This window comes from Squalius cephalus (genome assembly GCF_949319135.1).
Source record: "Squalius cephalus genome assembly, chromosome: 22".
Classification (NCBI taxonomy): Eukaryota; Metazoa; Chordata; class Actinopteri; order Cypriniformes; family Leuciscidae; genus Squalius; species Squalius cephalus.
The window spans coordinates 27,016,271-27,037,188 of NC_137143.1; the positions used below are offsets into that span (position 1 = coordinate 27,016,271).

Below are 20,918 nucleotides of genomic sequence, written 5' to 3' on the forward strand. Positions count from 1 at the left end.
AATTGTGATGAGGGCATGAAATTAAGAAGGGTTCTGGAACAGGATGTATGTGATCTGATGCAAGCAAACACACACACACACACACGCATACACGTCAATAAGCTTGTGATCTTTCCATCAGAAAGTGTACTATTTTTACAATAGCACAAAATGTTAAAAACGTGGGCGGTCTGAAAGTATATTTACAGTGTCACAAATGGAAAAAAAGAGTATAACATATATAAACAAGACAGTAGGGAAGGCTGAAAATAAATACACAACTTGTGACAACAGATCGTGACCTTTACACGTCTGTCCGGAACATTCTTTATAAAGGCCATAGTGATCAGTGACCCTGCCTCAAGCCTTACCCCCATTCCTGGCTCTCACGGCACAGACACTCTTGAGAAAGACACCCTCGCTTTGTTCTGTATGTCAAATACAGTCAGTTAATTCCATAATATAGAAATAAGATACAGTCAGTAAACTGAAAAAACGTACCTCTCATGTAAACACATTGATCTGAAAATCACATTGTTAATGGCTGTTTTTAATGGAAAACAAAAGACTGAATTTTGGGGTAATAACAGTTTGATTATATTGGTAAGTTTTATGTACGCAAATGTAGATTTGTTCAAATTGTTCCAAGTTTTGGCATTTCATTTTTTATTTATTTAAATCCTTTAAGTGCCTTAAAACTCTTTGTTTTAATTAGCTTTTTATATTTTGTTATTTGTAAGTAATTATTGTGTGTGTGTTTTATTATATTTACTATTATAAACATATAATATAATAAGTACAATAAAATAATAGTAAAATTTATTAAAAAAAAACTACTAAAATAAGTACTAAATACTAAACAGTACAAAAACAACTAAAAATAATACATAAAAAGAATAAAAACTAAACTACAAAAAAAAAAAAATGAAAGTAAAAAATCTATTTCTAAATATAATATAGCATAATATCAATTATACTAAATTTACACTGGAATAAAGTCAGTTTCCCTTAAGTTTGACAACCAGGTGTCCAAATACCTGTGTGTCTTCACTTTGAGCAGTATATCTATTGTTTTATCATTTTTAAAACTCGTTTTGAGAAATGTTGTGCTTGAAAAATGTGCTTATGTTATATTTCTTTAAAATAAGCATTTGTTTTGATATTTTGTCATCTAATGCAATAAGATTCATATATTTTGAGTGTGGACTGAGGTTGTAAATATTTCTTGAGATCACTGTATGTTGCAAAGAAATAGTTTTTGTAATAATTGTTCATGATTGTGATTGAGATAGCTAGCTCATGCATGCTGATTATTCAAAGGCACTTGTTCCTCAAAGATCAGGTGAGCATTTGTTTTAGAGGAGCGCTGGCAGAAACTAGGGCAAAGGTCAATGTTAAGTGGTCATCTAAATATGTTCACTAGAAAGCGGCCCACTATCAGCCAGACTAATGCTGGCTTTGCACCAGAACGCTGTGTGATACGTGCTATTGATAAACCGCAGTGTCTGGCCACAAAGAAGGCAGGGAATTTAGTACAGGCAGCTTTCAAGTCATGCATTTTCTGCAATAAAACATTTTTTTCAAAGGTAGAACGGGAAAACATACCTTCTCAGAATCTACTCAGTTTTATAGTGGGAATCGACACAAGCGCAAGTACCTGTGGGAATTGGAAATCCCAGTATTTCATCATAATGAGCTGAATGGATAAATATATGTCAGGCTAATGCAAATTCTGGTAAGCGATCAAGTATTCGGGTGTCACCTTCTCTAACATTATGGTCCACTAAGGAATGGAGACTGCAGAAAATGTTCTTTGGGCCTGATCTGAGGTCAGGGTTTTAGTTACTTTTGCAGACGTTGGATGGTTTGGGTTGAGGAAGTGACTCAACACACCAAAAAGTACCGCATCTCGCAACACAAGGAATATTCTGAAATATTTCCAGTACGGACATGCAGTTCCTCAGAAAAAGTATTGAAAATGTTTATTTGCAATAAAAAGGGCCGATAATGAAAGCCCAAATCAACAACAAATGAAGTCTCTAGAGTGAACTGCACGATAAGACACATAGAGACACATCTTAAATACACATATATTACATACACAGTGCGAGAGGTGCGTATCAAGTAATAGATCAGTACACAAAAAAGACACATATAAAGTTAATGAACACTACACAAAAAACAGTACACACACACACACACACACACACACACACAGAGCTGAAGCAGCTTTCTCAGGCCTTCACTGCTGGTGGTGGGAACAAGGACTTCCTCTGTGTACGTGTGCATTCCCTCCAATTATTCCTGATTATCAGTGAAATTGTCCGCTTTTCTTGCGTTTTATTTCTGTTAATCCATCCATCTTCTGTTCTTCTTTTGGAGAGCCCATCTCTGTTTCCATTCTTGTTCTTGACTCCTTCCGTCTGATCCTGCACTTTCCTTCGTGTCATTGATCCGTCTATTCTCCATTTCCAGTTCCTCATTGGCTGCTGCATCCGCTTCCTCCACTCTTCTCCCCTGTCGCCGCTTTCTTGCGTCTCTTGTTCAGCAAGGGGTTACTGGAGGCATCTAAGTCTTTAATCTTCACCTGCTCATAATCTACACGCATGGTGGCCAACGCACTGGTTAACTCTTCCTACAAACCAAGAGAAAGAAAGAAGTAAAATTAGAAAAGAAATGTAAATAGTATAACATACTTAACTTAAAGGCGCAGTAAGCAATTTCTGAGAAATGCTGTAACGTGTTTTCCGCATCGCGGGAATTAAATCATATGGCCCTATGGTTGCCAACCACCGTAAAATACGAAGAAGAAGAAGAATAAGAAGAAGTAGAAGTAGAAGTAGTAGTAGTAGTAGTAGTAGTAGTAACCATCACTTACTGATCCAGCATCAGAAAGCTTGAGCTTTAGAAATGCTTGGGAAAATGGACGCTACCGCAATGCTTGATCAAAAAAAGAGCTTCGCTACTGAGAAATGTAGTTAAACTAGTACTGCCCAACACCGAATTCCGCTTTATTTTTTGCAAAGCTTTATATTGCTTTGCTTAAGCTTTGATAAAAACACATCCACCCTTGCATTGTGTGTTCTTGCGGAGTGACGGAGCAATGAAGGGAGGGGTGTGTTTGTTTGTGTTGATTTCACATACCAACAGTGTTCAACAATGATTCTCAGAATTCGCTTACTGCACGCTTTAGTGTTTAGTTTAGTGAGAATTGGACCTTAATCTAATATATATATATATATATATATATATATATATATATATATATATATATATATATATATATTAGATTAAGTACATGTATATATATATATTGATATATATTGATATATATTGATTTTTATTATTTTATTCTATATTTATAAAGTATATGTTAAATTCCATGGGTATATAGTTCTAACACTTTGGCTGTTATTCAAATGAACTGGGTAGTTGCTTTATTTCTGATATGTGGCTCCCCCTTGAGGATAAGGATGGTATTACAGATAATAATGCCCTTACAGATTATTACCAATCTTCAGTTTGTATGAGATATCACATAAAAAAATAAGAAAATTGGGTGACACTTCATTTTAAGGTGATGTAGTTACATTGTACTTACTCAAATAATTACTGAGTAATATTAAATAACTACATGTACTTACTATAGAGTTACAGTTAAGTTTAGGGTTTGGTTTAGTTAACTAGATACATAATTTATTCTTATTACTATAGAAAGTACATGTAGTAACATGTAACTCCGTCACCTTAAAATAAAGTGTTAATGAAAATAGAATTAATAAGATACTGAAATGGTATTTGATATTATTCTAAATGGTATTTGATGTAATTCTCTCAATGGCCAGTGCATCCTGCGCTCACCTTGACTTCGTCCCACATCTCGCTGTCTTCCGTGAGCACTCGTGTGGTGTGGAGCGGCGTTTGGGGAACCACCATGGATTGCTGAAAGAAACGTCTCAGTGTTGGAACAGATGCAGTGAAATTATATCCAAGGAAACACATAAAATCAGCTGAAATACTCACATTGATCCAGGGGTTGTTCATGAATTGTTCAATGGTCATTCTTTCACTGGGGTCAGTCTTCAAAAGTTGGTGAATCAACTGTTTGGCTGGAGGAGAATATTATAATATTATATATTAGTAAGAAGAACATGTCTGGTCCCCATCATCTAGATCAGTGTTTTCAATATTTTATTATTTGCATTATTTTATTCTATATTTTGTGTAACATCACTGTTGTTTTTATACTATATATATATATATATACACACACACACACACACACACACATATATATATACACACATACATATATATATATATATATATATATATACAGTATATATATGTATGTATATAGTAAAAAAAGCAACAGTTATGTTACACAATATATACTGTATATATATATTTATATATGTGTGTGTCTGTACATTGTAAATTAAATTCAATATTTTAATATATTTAAGAATAAATCTATCTATTATTATTATAATTTTATATCCATATTTAATATTCTTTTAAATAGCATGAATATGATATTTCTGATGCTTTAAAAATAATAATAATAAAAAAAGCATAAAAAAGGAGACTAATTCAAATGCTATGCTTTGCACTGAATTATGGAAAACATAATCATAGATACATAAAACAGGTCCAAATGATTGATTGAAATGACAATCAAAACAAAATCGACACTGTCCTCTGGTGGTGAACAGCCAACATGAAGTTTGACTGGGTGAAAATACACATAAAATGCAGCGTACCCTCCTCAGACACATCAGCCCACTCTGGTTTGGGAAACTCGTACTGGCCCATGCGGATCCGCCGCTTCATGCCCGGTGAAATGGCCTGTCCTGTGTTGGAGTAGAACGGTGGGAACCCACACAACCTATGTGTAACATGAAGAGGAGCAAAACAGTTTCAGCTAGTTTAATAGAAGCTTTAATAAACACCACAGCCTTTATTTAACACTTAACGCCCAAACCGAATCATTATACTTACAGGATGTACATGATCACACCAAGAGACCACATATCACATGATTTGTCGTATTTCTCAGGGCCTAAAACCTCCGGGGCTAGAGAAGAGATCATACGATTACTTTAGCAGACTAAGTGTTATTCTTCAAATAACTCTATCTCTTTCTCTGTTTAAAGAGAGGTGAAGAATGTGCCTTTCATGATAAGAGTGGCATTCATCTTACTGACCTACGTAATATGGTGTGTAGCAGGGCGTCTGTAACATGTTATGCAGCGAAGTCTCTTTAGCAAAGCCAAAATCTGTTAATTTGAGAACTCCAACGTCTTCTTTACTATTGTAGAGCAGGTTCTCTGGCTGAGGAGGGCAGAACGATGCTTATTATATAGTGAACACTGATTCTTTATGCACTATCCCAGTTTGCTCAATATATAACTTGAATATAATGTTACTCTTATTCTTATAGTTGGTGAAAACAGTTGATTTGTTACCTTGATGTCTCTGTGTGCGATGTTCATGTTGTGCAGATACTGGATGGCTGTGCCGATGTCTCTCATGATCTCAGAGGCCTCTGCAGGAACAGTACAGTCAGAGCTCAATTATACAGTGTAATTTCATGATTATAAGTGTAAGAGAATGGGGAACTTCTATTATCTCCACTATTAATTTCCTGCCTCAAAATATAAACTAGATATAACCCATGAAATTTATATGGGGAATTAACCTCATCACAACCATAATCATATTCATAGTAAACCTAGTAACTAACAGAAAGTATTATATTTTATTTATTCATTTTATTTAAATATTTACGTTAATAATATATATATATATATATATATATATATATATATATATATATATATATATATATATATATATATATATATATATATTAGAATGCATTTAAATGAAATGGAAAAATAACTTTATTGCCTTATTCATATAGTTAGCTAACTAACTAACTAACTAACTAACAAATAACGGAAATTACATAGTAAATTAATCTCATCATAAACAATTATAGTGTTAATCATATTCAAACTAGCAAATCAACTAATATAGGAAATTAACCTCATCATAATTATAACCCTAATTAAGTTCATATTTAACTAACCAATGGAAAGTGTATAGGAAATTATCCATATTTATTGTAACCCATAACTAACAAAATCAACTAAATGGAACTAAACTAAACAACTAAAGAGAAATTACATGGTATATTAACTTCCTCTCCATATTCATAGTAAACAAACTAACTAACTATATCCTTAAACATTTTTACCATGTTCAAATTGGTGGCAATAGAAATGATGGTTCAGACTTGCTATGTGAATGTGTGTGTGTGTGTGTGTGTGTGTGTGTGTGTGTGTGTGTGTGTGTGTGTGTGTGTGTGTGTGTGTGTGTGTGTGTGGTCCTGGTAAACCCTACATTATGAGGACCAAATGTCCCCATAAAGATAATAATAATAATAAACAATTATTTGTATAGCACTTTTCATACATGCAATGCAACTCAAAGTGCTTCACAAGCATAAAAACAAATAATGGAATACAAATTCGCACAATGTCAATATTAAAATATTCGAAAGCAACTATAAAAGGTTCACAATGTAAAATAAAGGAATTTGCAATATAGTTTCACATCAATATAAAATAACATAGATACAACTTTTTTTTACTATAAGAGAATCAGAAGGTAAATATCAATAGTAATACCAGTCATGTTTTTGGTCCCCATGAGGGAAACAGCTTATAAATCACACTATATGTAGTTTTCTGTGATGGGTAGGTTTAGGGTTAGGGGATAGAATATACATTTTTTACAGTATAAAAATCTTTATGTCTATAAATATGTCCCCATAAAATATAAAAACCCAGCATGTGTGTGTGGCATTGTGCATATAAATGTGTGTGCGTGCGTGCGTGCATGAGTGTGCGCTATAAAAACAAAGAGTCAGATAAACCCACCTCGCTCAGTGAAAGCCTGGTCTCCTCTGGCCTGAATTCTGCTGAAGAGCTCTCCCCCCTCCATACTGACACACACACACACACACACACACACACACACACACACACACACACTTTCTAATTATACAGCTTAATGCACAAATTCACAATCACAATAAGCTGAGTTCCTTTCCCAGCTGGGCATGTGAAAAAAACAACAACAACTATAGAAATGATGTGAATCATATTATTGCCAAAATGTCCAAAAACAAGAGGGAGCGAGGAAATGAGCTCTAATTAAAGAATGTAACGTTTGTCTCTCGGACCATGACAGTCTCTCTCTCTCTCTCTCTCTCTCTCTCTCTCTCTCTCTCTCTCTCTCTCTCTCTCTCTTCTTCTCTGAGTGATGCACTTACACTCGCGCTCTCAGTCACCCCAGATAAAGCACATCACAGCCACTTAATACAGCACTCAATGCCACCGTTTGATTAAACACAGCATGGAATACAAATCAAACATTTGTGGCTTTGAGTCCATGTCTGTTAGCTTTAAATGGGTGGTATAATGCCCTTTTCACAAGATGTAAAATAAGTCTTTGACGTCCCCAGAGTGTGTATGTGAAGTTTTAGCTCAAAATACCCAACAGATATTTTTATATAACATGTTAAAGTTGTAACTTTTTGAGGGTGAGCAAAAACCGTTTTGTCTCTGTTCCTTTAAATGCAAATGAGCTTCTGCTCCCAGCACAGAGGGCGGAGCTTCAACAGCTTGCACTCACACAGACATGCACTGAAAATTTCAAAAACTTTTAGCCTTTTATGTTCAAACCGGAGTCAGACAAAGATGGAGAGACTCAAGAAGAAGTGAAAACATGTAGAAGCAACAGCACATTTCTGAATGGTTAGTTGATGAATTTATGTAGCTTATGTGTAGTTATCTTCTAGTCATTGATTAGCATATTCTGTTTCGATAATCTATAAATCGTGTTCAGGGGGCGGGGTTTATGTAAATTCTAGAACCCGGGAGGAAGCTTGTGTAGTCCCTACCAGCCGTTTGTTGTAGTCTTTAAAAAGTAATTTCTTTAAAGGGATAGTTCACTTTGAAATTAAATTTTGGTATGTTTTAGCTTACCAGAAGGGCATCCAAGATGTAGGTGTCTTTTTTTCCACAGTAGTTTCAATTTTGATATTTTTAGGTCAAACCGTTCTTGTCTGACAGTCATATCATGCAGGTCTATGGTCACGGTCTCAAAGAGCAAGCACAGAGTCCAAATTAAAACAATTCCCCATCGTCCAAATTAAACAATTCCCCATCGTAAGTACACATTGATGGCCTAAGACACGAAACGAGCGGTTTGTGTGAGAAAACGAACAGTATTTATATCGTTTTTACCTCTTATAACACAGCCACGTCCAAGTGATCTGAGGGCGCGAGCGCATCCTGGTGTGTGTCATGTGCGCAGACTGGTGCATAGATATATACACTAGAGGTCGCCTTGGCTACGGCAGTTCATTGGAACGAATGTCTTTAACATCTAGTGTATATATATCTATGCACCAGTCTGCGTACACGTCACACAGCAGGAAGCGCCCGCACCCTTAGATCACTTGGACGTGGTTGTGTTGTAAGAGGTAAAAACGATATAAATACTGTTCGTTTTCTCACACAAACCACTCGGATCGTGTCTTAGGCCATCAATGTGTACTTACGATGGGGAATTGTTTTAATTTGGACTCTGTGCATGCTCTTTGAGACCGTGACCATAGACCTGCATGATATGACTGTCAGACAAGAACGGTTTGACCTAAAAATATCAAAATTGAAACTACTGCGGAAAAAAAGACACCTACATCTTGGATGCCCTTCTGGTAAGCTAAAACATACCAAAATTTAATTTCAAAGTGAACTATCCCTTTAAAAGCAAATATCTCCCTTTGCTTTGAACTTACAAAGGGAACTTATCAGCAACATTACACACTAACTAAAGTTAGAAAAGTGAAATCATAATCAACCACCCCTTTAAAGTTGTCTATGGGGAAAGCTAGCAGAATTCACTTAGAATTTACAGTCTGTCTTTGTTTAATCAGAAGCTTTCTAGAATGTCACACTCCCTAATAACACACATGCAACAATCATGATTCATGACTGCTTTACTATTAAGACTACTGGATTTATTTTAAAGGGATGAGCCCTTTAATGTTTTTTAGGGTTGATTTATTTTACAGTGTTTTTAAAGTCTGAAACAATACAGTCCAAACGGACGAGAATAAAATGGAAAAACCAGTGAGGCATTACTAGTGAAAGGGAGAACTGAAACCTTCATTCAGAGCAAGACTGTGACTCAGGATCACAAGATTTCATTGTCTTGTCTTTATAAAAATGAAATGGCACTAGTAAAGGTCCTTGACTGACAGCATAAAAAGAACTGTACTGTTTCTGGCAGGCGAGCATGATGGAAAATGACCGTTGACAGGACTCACCATTCCATAATTATGAGAAGACATTTTTTCCCACGATACATGTTTTCATAGATGCTGAGGATCCGAACTATATGTGGCCCTCCGGATACTCGCCAGTGCAGTTCCACTTCTCTCTGGGCTTTGGGACACTCATATAGAATCTAAAGAAACAAGAAAAAAGATGCACACTGTCACTCTTTTATATTTTATAAAAAAAAAAACGTATAACCGTTCAAAAGTTTTGGGTCAGTGCTATTTTTTTAAAAGAAATTAATGATTTTATTCTGCAAAGATGTACAAAATTGATCAAAAGTGACAGTACAGACATTTATAATGTTTCAAAATTTCAAAGAAATGCTGTTCTTTTAAACTTTCCATTCATCAAAAAATGGATCACAGTCTAAACAAATATATTAAGCAGCACAACTGTTATCAACATTTATAATAATAATAATAAATGTTTCTTGAGCAGCAAATCAGCATATTAGAATAATTTCTGAAGCATCATGTGACACTGAAGACTGGAGTAATTCAGCTTTGCATCACAGGAATAAATACAATTTTAATATATGTTAAATTAGAAAACAGTTATTTTAAATTACAACAATATTAATTTCAATACAATATTAACATTTTTACTATATTTATGAACACACTTCTGAATATTTATTTACTTAAATATATATTTTTTATTTATTAAAAATAATAATAGATGTTAAATAATATTCTAATAATATAATATAATATTTACCATATAAATACTGTTTAATGTAGTATTTTAATATCATATTTTTAAGATTATTTATAAAATATTTATTGCTTTGTTGACAGTATATGTGGCCCTTTTTCGGTAATCGACAGCATGCTTAAATCGTTTTCAACCTGGAAAATCGTTTTATTAAAAGTCCCCCACTTTGCAAACACTTGCTGTCCATTAAAGAAGAACAGTTATGCAATAGCTTGTTTCATATAAAAGAAAAGAACATTTCTATTAATTTACCACACTGTCCGCACAGTCAGTATAGAAATTATTTCTGTGTGTCCGTCCTTTCTCTCTCCCTAAGAGGGATGTCACACACACACACACACACACACACACACACACACACACACACACACACACAGCGTGCACTGGAACAGAGCGAGACCTTGACATTGCACATGCATCCCATCAGAGTGTATTTTAGGGACGTTAAAGCTTCTGCTGCTGTAACTCCCAGTGTTACCTCTTGGTTAAGAGCCTTTTAGCGTTTTGTGTCACTTTTAAAGTACATGATGTCTTTGATACTGACTGTAGTATATTACTGTTGTCATAGCAGCTATCTACAACAACCAGCCTATAGCTTATAATCACGTCTAAGGGAGATTCAAGGACGTCTTAAAGCGAGAGTTCACCCAAAAATGGAACCTGTATGACATTGACTTCCTTTCTTCTGTGGAACACAAAAGAAGATATAAAAAAAAAATAAAAAAATAAAAAAACTTTTTTGTCCATTAAATGGAAGTCAGTCGTTTCACATATGAACAAAAAAAGGAAGACATTTTTAAAATATCTCTCGTTGGTGTTCATTCTGTCATATAAAAAACAATTTTTGACCCGAATAAAACCAGTTTAAAAGGCATCATGAAACACAATTACTAGCAAAGAAATGTGCTATATCCATTTACTCATTTTAAAAAGTTCAGTAATTGTTTACATGCAAGTATACAGAAATGGGGGTCTGGTATTAATTTCTATCAATTAAAGCCCAAAAGCTGTTTGAACCACTTGCGGAAGTGTGAACTGCACTCAATTTGATTTGACTCCCACCCACATTGTCTCTGTCTCTGCAGTTGATAAACTAAAAGTTCAGTGTGTGTATAGATATGTGTGGGTGAAAAAGAGGCGCGTTACGTTTGCTTTCCGACTAACAGCAGCCGAGTCATTTAACAGAGATGCCCGTGGGTAGGATTTTCAAGGGCAGTGTTGTAAATGACTGACTGGGGTAACCTTTATAGTTCAGTTTCACAGAGATACAGAAACCACCTACAAATAAAAAAACTACAAAAAAACTACAACCGTAGCTTTAGAATCAGAGGGGAAGAGAAGTCAGGAAACTCCTTTTACAACAACACAGAACAGAAGCTGTGGCTGGAAGAAAACCATGAGGGTATCAGATAACGCATTAAATCACATTTGCACTGGTTTTGCTGCATAAGCTTTTTTTTGTAAAAGTATTAATTTCTAAAGGAAAATGGCATCTAATGAGAGCACTGTAAGTTTACGCGTTTGTTAGCACTAGACAATGAACACTTAGTGGTATTTTCTATTTCTATTATTGCTCACACCTATTACAAGTGCATATTCAACAACCCAGAACACACTAGTACATGCATAGCAATGCCTTAGTATCACCTAGAACACCAGGACATGCATAGCAACGCCCTGGTGATAGCCCAATACACCCTAGGACCTGCATAGCAACGCCCTGGTAACAGCCCAATACACCAGTAACAGCCCAATACACCCTAGGACCTGCATAGCAACGCCCTGGTAACAGCCCAATACACCAGTAACAGCCCAATACACCCTAGGACCTGCATAGCAACGCCCTGGTAACAGCCCAATACACCCTAGAACCTGCATAGCAGCGCTTTACGTAAGAGTAAGGGGAAATCTGGAAATTTTGAGAGATTTTATGATTTATGGGAATTATAAAAAAGTATTGGTGGATTTTTACCATTATAGGCTGGTAGTTTACACACACTGTGGACACACATCTGAGTTCAAACACCTTATAAAAGTTAATTTTGCATAATAGGTCCCCTTTAAGGCCAGTAATGATATGTATAACTCTCTGGTGATGTTTGGATGTTTTGTTTTTTTGAATTTTTTACTTCATCGGAATGGTACGAAACTTGGTAAAGGTTTTGGCACTTGCTGTGTGAACACACACACACATCATGGACATGATTTGAAAAGGGTAAATTATCCTGAAAAAAAAAAAAGTCACACTTGAATTGTTCGCGGTCAAAAATGACCACATTGGAAATGAATGGGAAACGAATTTCATTTATTGGAAACTTTTGCTACTGTGCACAAACAAATTCTTACCGAAAGCTTATTTTAGATATCAACCTCAAATTTGGAACACAGCTTGTTTGGATTTATGGCTCTGATTTTCTCACAGTTTTAGAGCAAAATGTGTTTTGCAAAATATATATTTCATATAAAAATTGAAAATGGAATTTTTGTGCATTTTTCATAACAATAAATGTAAAATATTATAACTTTTTTCAAGTTCACTTTTTTAAACTTCAGCAATTATCTGTCAAGTGTTAAAAAGAGACCAAACTGAAGCATTAAAAATGTATGACCGTTTAAGTTGGAAATTTCCTTTTCAGGTCCATGCTCAAAAAGTGAATAAATGGATTATAACTACTGCATAAATATAATTTAGTACCATTAAAAATACAAAATATTAAATAAAAAATGTTATCAAACTAAAATATAGAACAATCATTTTAAAAAGTCAGTCATTTTTGACCGACACATAAACAGCACCAAAGGGATAATAATGCGAAATTGTATTTACCGTGAAAGCAATCAGTTTGCTGAACTTATACAGTATATACAATAGGCAGTTCATCAGCACGTCTGCAGAGATTGATAGCAGAATGCATGATGGATATATTGACCGTTTAAGCTTTATGACTACATTTAATTTCCTGAAGGATTTAATAGTCTCAGCAGTAAAATTAACCGTCTATAGACTTCGTCCTGGTTTCTGTTTAGTAAATAACATTCCTTTAATTAAATCATTCAATTGAATGGGATGGATGTTGTTCAAATGAAGCTCATTTTATTTTTTACAGTTAGTGTAAAATATTTATAATAGTGAATGTAACCAGAAGGTTTCTGTGACCACAGTTTCCTTAAAACAAACCTTACACAACTGAAAACAGACTGGGGAATTACATCTTCTAGAAACCACATTTCAGTTTCACCTCAGAAACATTTACAAGTGTGGGGGTTTTGTCATTCTGGTCTGTTTTGTCATTTGATGCATCTCAACTTGATTTATTTGAGGTCAGCGTAATCGTAACCATGTTACACTAGTCAAACAGAGTGTTTATATTACTTTCCATGTTTTTCAAAACCACGTTTTATGATACCACGTGAAACATGACACTTTGATCTGTCTAAAATAAGACCCTTGTGAAAGACACCACAGCGTGACACAGCAGTGTATTCTTATCTTATACTGTTTATTGGGTCTGCAGTAAAAATCACTGAATGCTATAGGGACAGAGTTCGAGTTTAATTCATAGCTCAGATTTTGCTTATGTATACTCTTATGCTTGGCTTTCAATGAGTCTGAAAACATGATGCCGCTTCCTGTCCCTTTCCTTTAAAGCGGCGGCGCCGTCACCATCCGTGCTTGAACGGATAAACACACTCAGAAATATGTCAAAATGTCCGTCTTGGGGACTTTTTAACATAAACGCATTCAATTATGTTTTCAGTGAATATAAACAGCTGGGAAAGTAATCGAATGCTTGTCACTGTATAAGGTCTGCACATTCTGTCTTAAAGTGACAGCAGCCTAATAAACCCGCTGCTCTCTCTGTCATTTAATGTTAATCAAATAGCAAAAGAAAATGAGAAAATCATTCACTGCTCTTCACTGAATAACATTAGTTACTTTACTAAGAATCAATGTGTATTTAATTCATATAGTGAAGACTATGCAATGATAAAACAATTTATTTATTTTACATTTGATCACTTTATTCAATTTTTGTATAGGCTATTATTAGTTATAGGCTAAATTGAATACAAAAATAAATTTATGTTGTATTTGTCCGACTGATTTTATATTTTTCTTGTATTACTGAACGTTTCAACTCGTTGGTTGACAGTGAAACTGCTCTGAAAGAATGGATTAAGGGGATTTTATGAACGCACGGACAAAGTTTTGCTTAGGGCCCCCAGAACTCTAGGACCGGCAGTCCGGCACTACTGACCCTCCCAAATAATGAACTTCTAAAACACATTGGCAGCTCTTGCAAATTCGTCATACAGCTCTGTCACACTCTGCCTTCTCAGTTTCTCCCTTTTTCCACAATTTTCCACCCCCTTGCACATAAAACATAAAGCGCCTTCCATATGAACCTTGCGGCACACTATGAAATATGCCAGGACTGAATAAAAGCTGAATCCTGAACAATGGCTGGACCCTGAATGTAGAATCTGTGTGGAAAGATGAACTGAAACACTGAACAGCGAGTTGGCAGTGCCAGGGCTGTAATATGAACCAGTCGAGCATTCAGGAGCTGGCTGCACAATGGGAACGGTGAAAGGCCATTGAACAGGGCTCACAAATCTTTCCTTGCCATTTTACCACCACGGTACTTTATTAGATTATGGAAGAAATATTGCTTAAGCATGAAACAAGCTCTTATTGACTGTGTATGTGTATATATTCTACATCTATATATTATATAGATGTAATATATATGCAATTTAATTTAGTATAGAGTAATAATTATAAAACATAAATTATATCTTTCTCTTGGTTTGTAGGATGAGTTAACCAGTGCCAATATACGAGCAATATATATATACATATTTCAGTTATATATATATTCAGTTTCAACAATTCAACGATCCATCAATTATTCCTTATTTGAGTGTAAGTTATGTAATTACATAAGAACAGAGGTGAATGTTTTTGTTTGGCTGTCTTGGGAAGAAGCTGACCTTTTAAGGTAGGAATGCTTCCTCGATGTTTTTAAATGAGCACACCAAAAACTCAGGGACCAAGAACCACCACTTCCACTGGACTACATAGTACAGGTTTGCAGGTTGCAATATAGAGATGGCAGTGTAATAAATAGTTCGATCAGGCTGTAAGATATCTTTTCTTTGTTGGCAGCCGTTCAAGTCCAATATGGGAAATCAAGAGTGAATTAAATGAATTAGATTTAAAGGATGGCTTCCGTCCAGCTAAACAGAGTGGATTAAACAGCACCTATACACTCACATTCATTACACTTAGCAGTCAACATGCAACTTAATTAAAAGCCAGCCGAGATGGACAGCTCTGCCCTATGTCTGTTTACCCTGTGATTAAAAAGCAGAGAGGATATTGGGCAATAAATTACACCTGAATGACTCACGAGATCAGGTCAGTTTAATTTCATTGTGTTCCAGCACAATGAGATTAATTTAGGACAGCAACTATCTTACAACAAAACCCTCAGGACAATAAGCATCAAAAGCAGCTTATTTACATTTGCCAGTGTCATTAGCATAATAATGAGCGATGGTTCTATCATTCCCAAGAGATATTTGGGATGGTGTCAATCGAGCGCAAGTGAGAACCGGTGAGTCACCGTGATCACATTGGCTCTGTGTCAAATCCTGACTTCAAATCATTATGAGAGACGCTGAACATCTATTTCCGGTCAGTTGCTGTTTAAACCAAGTTAAGATATCTTCCACGAAGTTGTAAAGCGCTACAAGAACAGGTGCAGTCCAGACTTGCCAAACCAGACGGCCAGAAAAACAACAAAGGGACAGGGAAGTTTATGTTATTTCAACTACTGCTTCCCAAAGTAAAAAAAAAAAAAAAGTTTGAGATGACATATCATTACCTAAAGTTTTAGTACACTTCACATTTTTTTAAGTTCCTCCCGTAAATTTCCCCAAAATATTATTTATATTTCTAATTAGTATTTATTTAAATAATATTTATTATATTCAGGTTCAAAATTAATATAAAAATATATATAATTCTTTTTCAAATTATAATATGACTTACTAGAACAAACTTAATCAATAAAAATGACACTATCTCTCTATTTTCTTCCATGTACTCTATGCACATATTGAGTTCCTCGATCCAGCTGGATTATACTGAACAGTAAATCCATGTCCGTGATGCCACGTGGGTGACATGTTTCCATTGCACTGTCTGGATGCAGTGTGTCACACCTCATCTCCTTAAAGAGCTAAGTCAGATCCGGTAACCCTATGACTGGTGGACCTCCAGTTTCTAAGAACCAGAGCACTGCTAGTAACCCCAACTCAGTGACCCTTTTTACATGAGGTATGGTGATATGACCCATGCACCCGCATAAAGAGACGCAGAGTTTTCTGTGACATCAGGTGCTAGAACTTATAGCAAAACATCATTATTTACTCATGGCTATAACAAAACTAGCTCAAGGAAAATCTACAGCCACACACAAAGATTTAAACTTGTATTTGAAACTGCATTTTTTTCAAAGCTGTCATATATGGGAGAACCATGGGTATCTATAAGCTAAAGAATTAATGTAAAGATTTTACATTAAGAAATATTTGGGTAACACTTTATTTTGTCATGTCAACTTATTCTAACCCTACCAGTCTACTAATACTCTACTAACACTCTCTAATGAGAGTGAATACACATAGGTGCAACTTTATAGTCAACATAATGTGTTAAATGGACCTTCAAAATCAAGTGAAACCAATATTTCTACCTCAAATCACTATTATATTCATACAAACTAGTCTAACCCATAATCTTAATATTGAAAAAAGAAGTTAATGTCCATATTTGTTAACCATTATTGCAGAACAAGGTTTATTACGCTAGCTGACCGAAAACATATTATACGAGTTGAGTCAACTCCCCCATTAAATCCAGACAGCTGGATCCCCATTACAACATGTGTGTAATTTACCTTCAGCGCGCACTTTTGTCCGGTTTTCTTATTGTAGCACTCCACTACTTTGCCGTTGACACCCAGACCCAACACTTGACTGGAGATTTTGTAGTCATCAGTCACGGCATGGCGCTTGATTTCCAGTTTGGGATAGACGGGCAGGGGGAACTGAGTGGAGTCGGTGTCTGCGGACTCGTTGTCTGGGTGAGACGCGGCGCTCTCGCTCGCTTCTGTCTTCTCGCTTTGCGCTTCGGGCTTCGGCTCGGACGCGTCCGCGTTGTGTGTTTCAGACTTTCCATTCTGAAGCATCTTTCAGTGCAGATGAAATTAAGGTAAGCTAGCTATTAGAGGCTCAACGTGGCTGAAGAGGGTCTTTTAAAATCCACAGATAAACTATCCGTGCGGGTCCCGCTGTCAGCGAGTGACGCTGTTCCGAAAATACACTGCTGATGAATTCCTGTGATGACTTGTGGTTACAGAATTACTGCACATTTACCAGAAATAAGTCGCTTGTATTCAGATACGCTAACTACATATAAATAAAATGCCGGTTTCAACATTTCAAATTGAAGATGACCAAAAATAAAGTTTAACAAATAATTAAAATTTCCTTATAAATAAGATTTTGTCCAGTTATTAGAATGAATTCAAAAACAGTGATATCTAATTATAAAAGTAATATTCACGTTGAGTAGAAAAGGTCCCAGTTAAAAAAAAATGTTTTAGGGTAAATGAAAAAGAAAGTGTCTTTTGTCCTGCGGAGTTCCCGTCATTGACTGTAAAAACCGCTGTGTGTGTGTGTGTGTGTGTCTGTGCTCACATGGGGTCAGTGTCTGTAGCGGAAGCGCGAGCTCCTGAACCGATAGTCTCTTAAAGGAGCCGCGCACATTTATTTTTGATCGAGACGACCAGAGAAAATGTTCCAATTTCTAGAAATCAGATTGAGACACCTAGAATTGTGAGATTTAAATTCATACAAACACCTCATTCAAAATATACACCGTAACAGTGTTAATTTATGTCACTGTCTAATGTTTAGTGTTGTTATGGTTAAACTATTGAAACTATTTTTCATTTATTCAAATAAAGCTGAAATAAAACAAATTATAAATATTAGAGAAAAAATAAAGAAAATTAAACTGAAACAGAAAAACTAATGAAAATGAAAAAAACATAACTAAATCACTGAAACAAAAATTAAAACAAAAATAAAAGCTCATTTAAAATATTAACAAATACTATGATAGTATATAAATATACTAACTAATAACTAATATACAGTACGTTATACATATATACTGTACGTATAACTGATTTAAAATGTTTATTTCCAGAGATATCTTGAATATAAAATATTTCAGTGCAGAAAATGATTGTGCGTTTTTTCTGTATTTTTCCCATGTTTGTTCAAGCTGTTGTGTGTATAAATGAAAACGTGTGTGAGTGAGAGTCTAGTAGTCAAGTGCACAGATCAACGCCACACCCTGTTTGATCCAGTGCCCCTGGCTACGATCTGTGGGCAGCTCAACTGATATCACGTAGTTGGTTGAGTGCCCGGTGGTAGAGAGAGTTCCTGAGGAGGAAAAACAAAACTTTTCAGATCTCTGTGGTAAAACATAAACCAAATTCTCATATAAATCACAATGACTCCACAGCATGTAGAGTAATAAAACATTAACAAAAGATTGTGGCAAGTTTCACAAAGAAATGCTATTCAAATTGCTCACCAGCACGAGTAAGAGTTTTGTAGATAGGACACACGTAGATTCCAGATAGAGGGGGTTTGCGGTTGGGAACGGGTACCATCCAGATAACAGCCATCTCTGTGTAGAGCTCTTTGGGACGGGATTCAGCAAGCTGGCCTGTCTCTGCATCCCAGCGTGCCCCTTCCAGAAACAGACCGTTGATGAAGCAGCCCATGTCGGGCCTCTCAGTCAGCTCTGCTACTGGTTCCTTCATAACCTAAAAGAGGGTTCGACGAAAGGTAATAAAACAAGACTTATGGTTCTTGTAAAAAATATAATCCCCATGCTGTTTAGATATGCAAGAGAACGTTCTATTCCAATGTTTGACCTTCTCAGGTATATTGTACTTCTCTTAATGGTCTATCAAATATCAAGCTTGCTTTGAGAGCTTAATATGGAAACATAGTTGAGGCTTCAGATTGAATTACACCGAGTTTAATGCAAGAAAGCCTTGCTGTTGAAAGCAGATTATGCACCTTAAAGTCAAATGCAATGGTGTCAATGGAGACCAGAGAGCCACGGGCAAAGTTCTGCAGGGTTCCTGTGAGGAAGGCCTGGGGGAAGAAGAACCCACTGATCCAGAATACAGCTGGAATGCCATTTGAGATCCAGTTCTGCAAAAAGCTGATACGCTGGACCAGATCTGACACCCAGGAGGCCAAAGGCTTAAGAGACGGATATGCCTGGAAAAAATATAAAAAGAAGAATTTTATGGTAGCTGTGTCCCATTTAAAAAAAAGTCTAAACCCTAAGCCTAAATAATCATAGAGCTAACTCTGATTTCAGTTACACGCACAAGAGCATTTGCATAGTTTTATATAGTCATTCCCCAAATTCTGATTATGTCTTGCATGGTTAACATTCGGGAGATTCTTGCCTTGGCCTTCCATATTTCTGGAACAGCGTTGATGAACAGACTGTTAGACATCAGCTCCAGTTCAGAAGACATAACCACCAAACCCTTCAAAGCCTTCACCTGATCACCGAGACTCTGGGAAATCACTGATAACAACTTATTATATCTGTGAAAGTGATAGAGAGGTGCATTTTTAGTGTGCTTAGCGACTAAGTGGATCTACTTGTTTTCTAAATACACACAAACGATTAAAAATGGATCGATTAAGGATACAGGAAAAAGTTATATAATTACAATTTAAAATAGCTTTCTTCTATTTGAATATATCATTTCTCCAGTCTTCAGTGTCACATGATCCTTCAGAAATCATTCAAATATGCTGATTTATTGGTCAAGAAACATTTCTTATTATTATAAATGTTGAAAACAGTTGCTGCTTAATATTTCTGTGGAAACTGTGATACATTTTTTCAAGATTGAATAAAAGTATTAACTTCTTTAAAAAATAAATCACACTGAACCCAAACTTTTGTATGGTAGTGTATATTTAAAGGTCTTTGTATATAATTTTACATTAATTATGCACATTTAAAAAAATTACCTTATAACCTCCTGAACAAGGACAGTGTTCATAGATTCTTCATACATCACTGGGTATTTCTTCATGACCTCCTGCACGTTAATGAGATCAGGAATCTTCTCCACAATCCCCTCCACTATTTCCTCTATGATCTTAATGTGTAGATGAGAAAAGAGCATGCATTAAATCTAAAAAGCATACGCATTTTCCATTATCATTTTCCATAATTTCAGAGTCAACAGTGCAGTCGCTATGTTAATCGCCACTCTGCTTTGCATTTGAAAACACATGGATACTATCAAAAAGAAAAAGCATTGCTTTTTAAAATGCTTAGGAGGAACATCACTTTTTTCAAAACAATTTTAATGACCCAAAACATTTGAACGGTGGTGTACATATTTTTGGAAAAGAAAATTGGTATATAACATTTACATAAATGCATATAGACACATACCTCATCTCTAAACTTGCCTCCGCTAGCTGCTACTCTGGGCTGAAGCTTCACTAAAGTTCCCAGCAGTGCAAATGTCTCATTTTGTGCAAAGCTGATGTTGGCGTTGTCATGGAGGCCAAAGATCTCTGGTGAGTCATTTATTGGTAGACCACGAAAGTATGTCAAATAACCCTGCACAAAAAAATAGATGTACTGCATCACTTTAAACGCAACAGAACACA

The 20,918-nt window shown here is 35.6% G+C and overlaps 2 protein-coding genes across 2 annotated transcripts in view; both read right to left on the minus strand.

Moving 5' to 3' along the window:
• Positions 1 to 1,186: 1,186 nt before the first annotated feature.
• Positions 1,187 to 18,582, minus strand: mapkapk3 (MAPK activated protein kinase 3). The gene is made up of 10 exons (XM_079856843.1): positions 17,081 to 18,582; positions 9,386 to 9,525; positions 6,927 to 6,991; positions 5,448 to 5,527; positions 5,187 to 5,313; positions 4,981 to 5,056; positions 4,743 to 4,867; positions 4,003 to 4,088; positions 3,841 to 3,921; positions 1,187 to 2,614 (listed from the first exon to the last, which is right to left on the minus strand). The coding sequence occupies exons 1-10, from the start codon at positions 17,369 to 17,371 to the stop codon at positions 2,459 to 2,461; spliced, it is 1,227 nt and encodes a 408-aa protein (XP_079712969.1). The 5' UTR covers positions 17,372 to 18,582; the 3' UTR covers positions 1,187 to 2,458.
• The window catches only part of dnah1 (dynein, axonemal, heavy chain 1), a gene marked incomplete at its 3' end in the record, with an annotated part of 35,532 nt that continues 33,127 nt past the window's right edge, over positions 18,514 to 20,918 (minus strand). Inside the window, exons 72-77 of the mRNA XM_079856851.1 lie at positions 20,698 to 20,868; positions 20,265 to 20,395; positions 19,685 to 19,829; positions 19,284 to 19,490; positions 18,790 to 19,024; positions 18,514 to 18,635 (exon numbers count right to left, since the gene is read on the minus strand). Coding sequence (XP_079712977.1) covers positions 18,514 to 18,635; positions 18,790 to 19,024; positions 19,284 to 19,490; positions 19,685 to 19,829; positions 20,265 to 20,395; positions 20,698 to 20,868 — 1,011 coding nt within the window. The remainder of the gene's footprint in view (positions 18,636 to 18,789; positions 19,025 to 19,283; positions 19,491 to 19,684; positions 19,830 to 20,264; positions 20,396 to 20,697; positions 20,869 to 20,918) is intronic.

Excerpts from the sequence above, each read along its gene's own strand:
- mapkapk3 (XM_079856843.1), bottom strand. The coding sequence starts at position 17,371 with ATGCTTCAGAATGGAAAGTCTGAAACACACAACGCGGACGCGTCCGAG. Across the intron at positions 9,526-17,080 it reads GACAAAAGTGCGCGCTGAAG|ATTCTATATGAGTGTCCCAA; the intron begins GTAAATTACACA and ends TTGTTTCTTTAG. Across the intron at positions 4,089-4,742 it reads GGCTGATGTGTCTGAGGAGG|CCAAACAGTTGATTCACCAA; the intron begins GTACGCTGCATT and ends ATTCTCCTCCAG.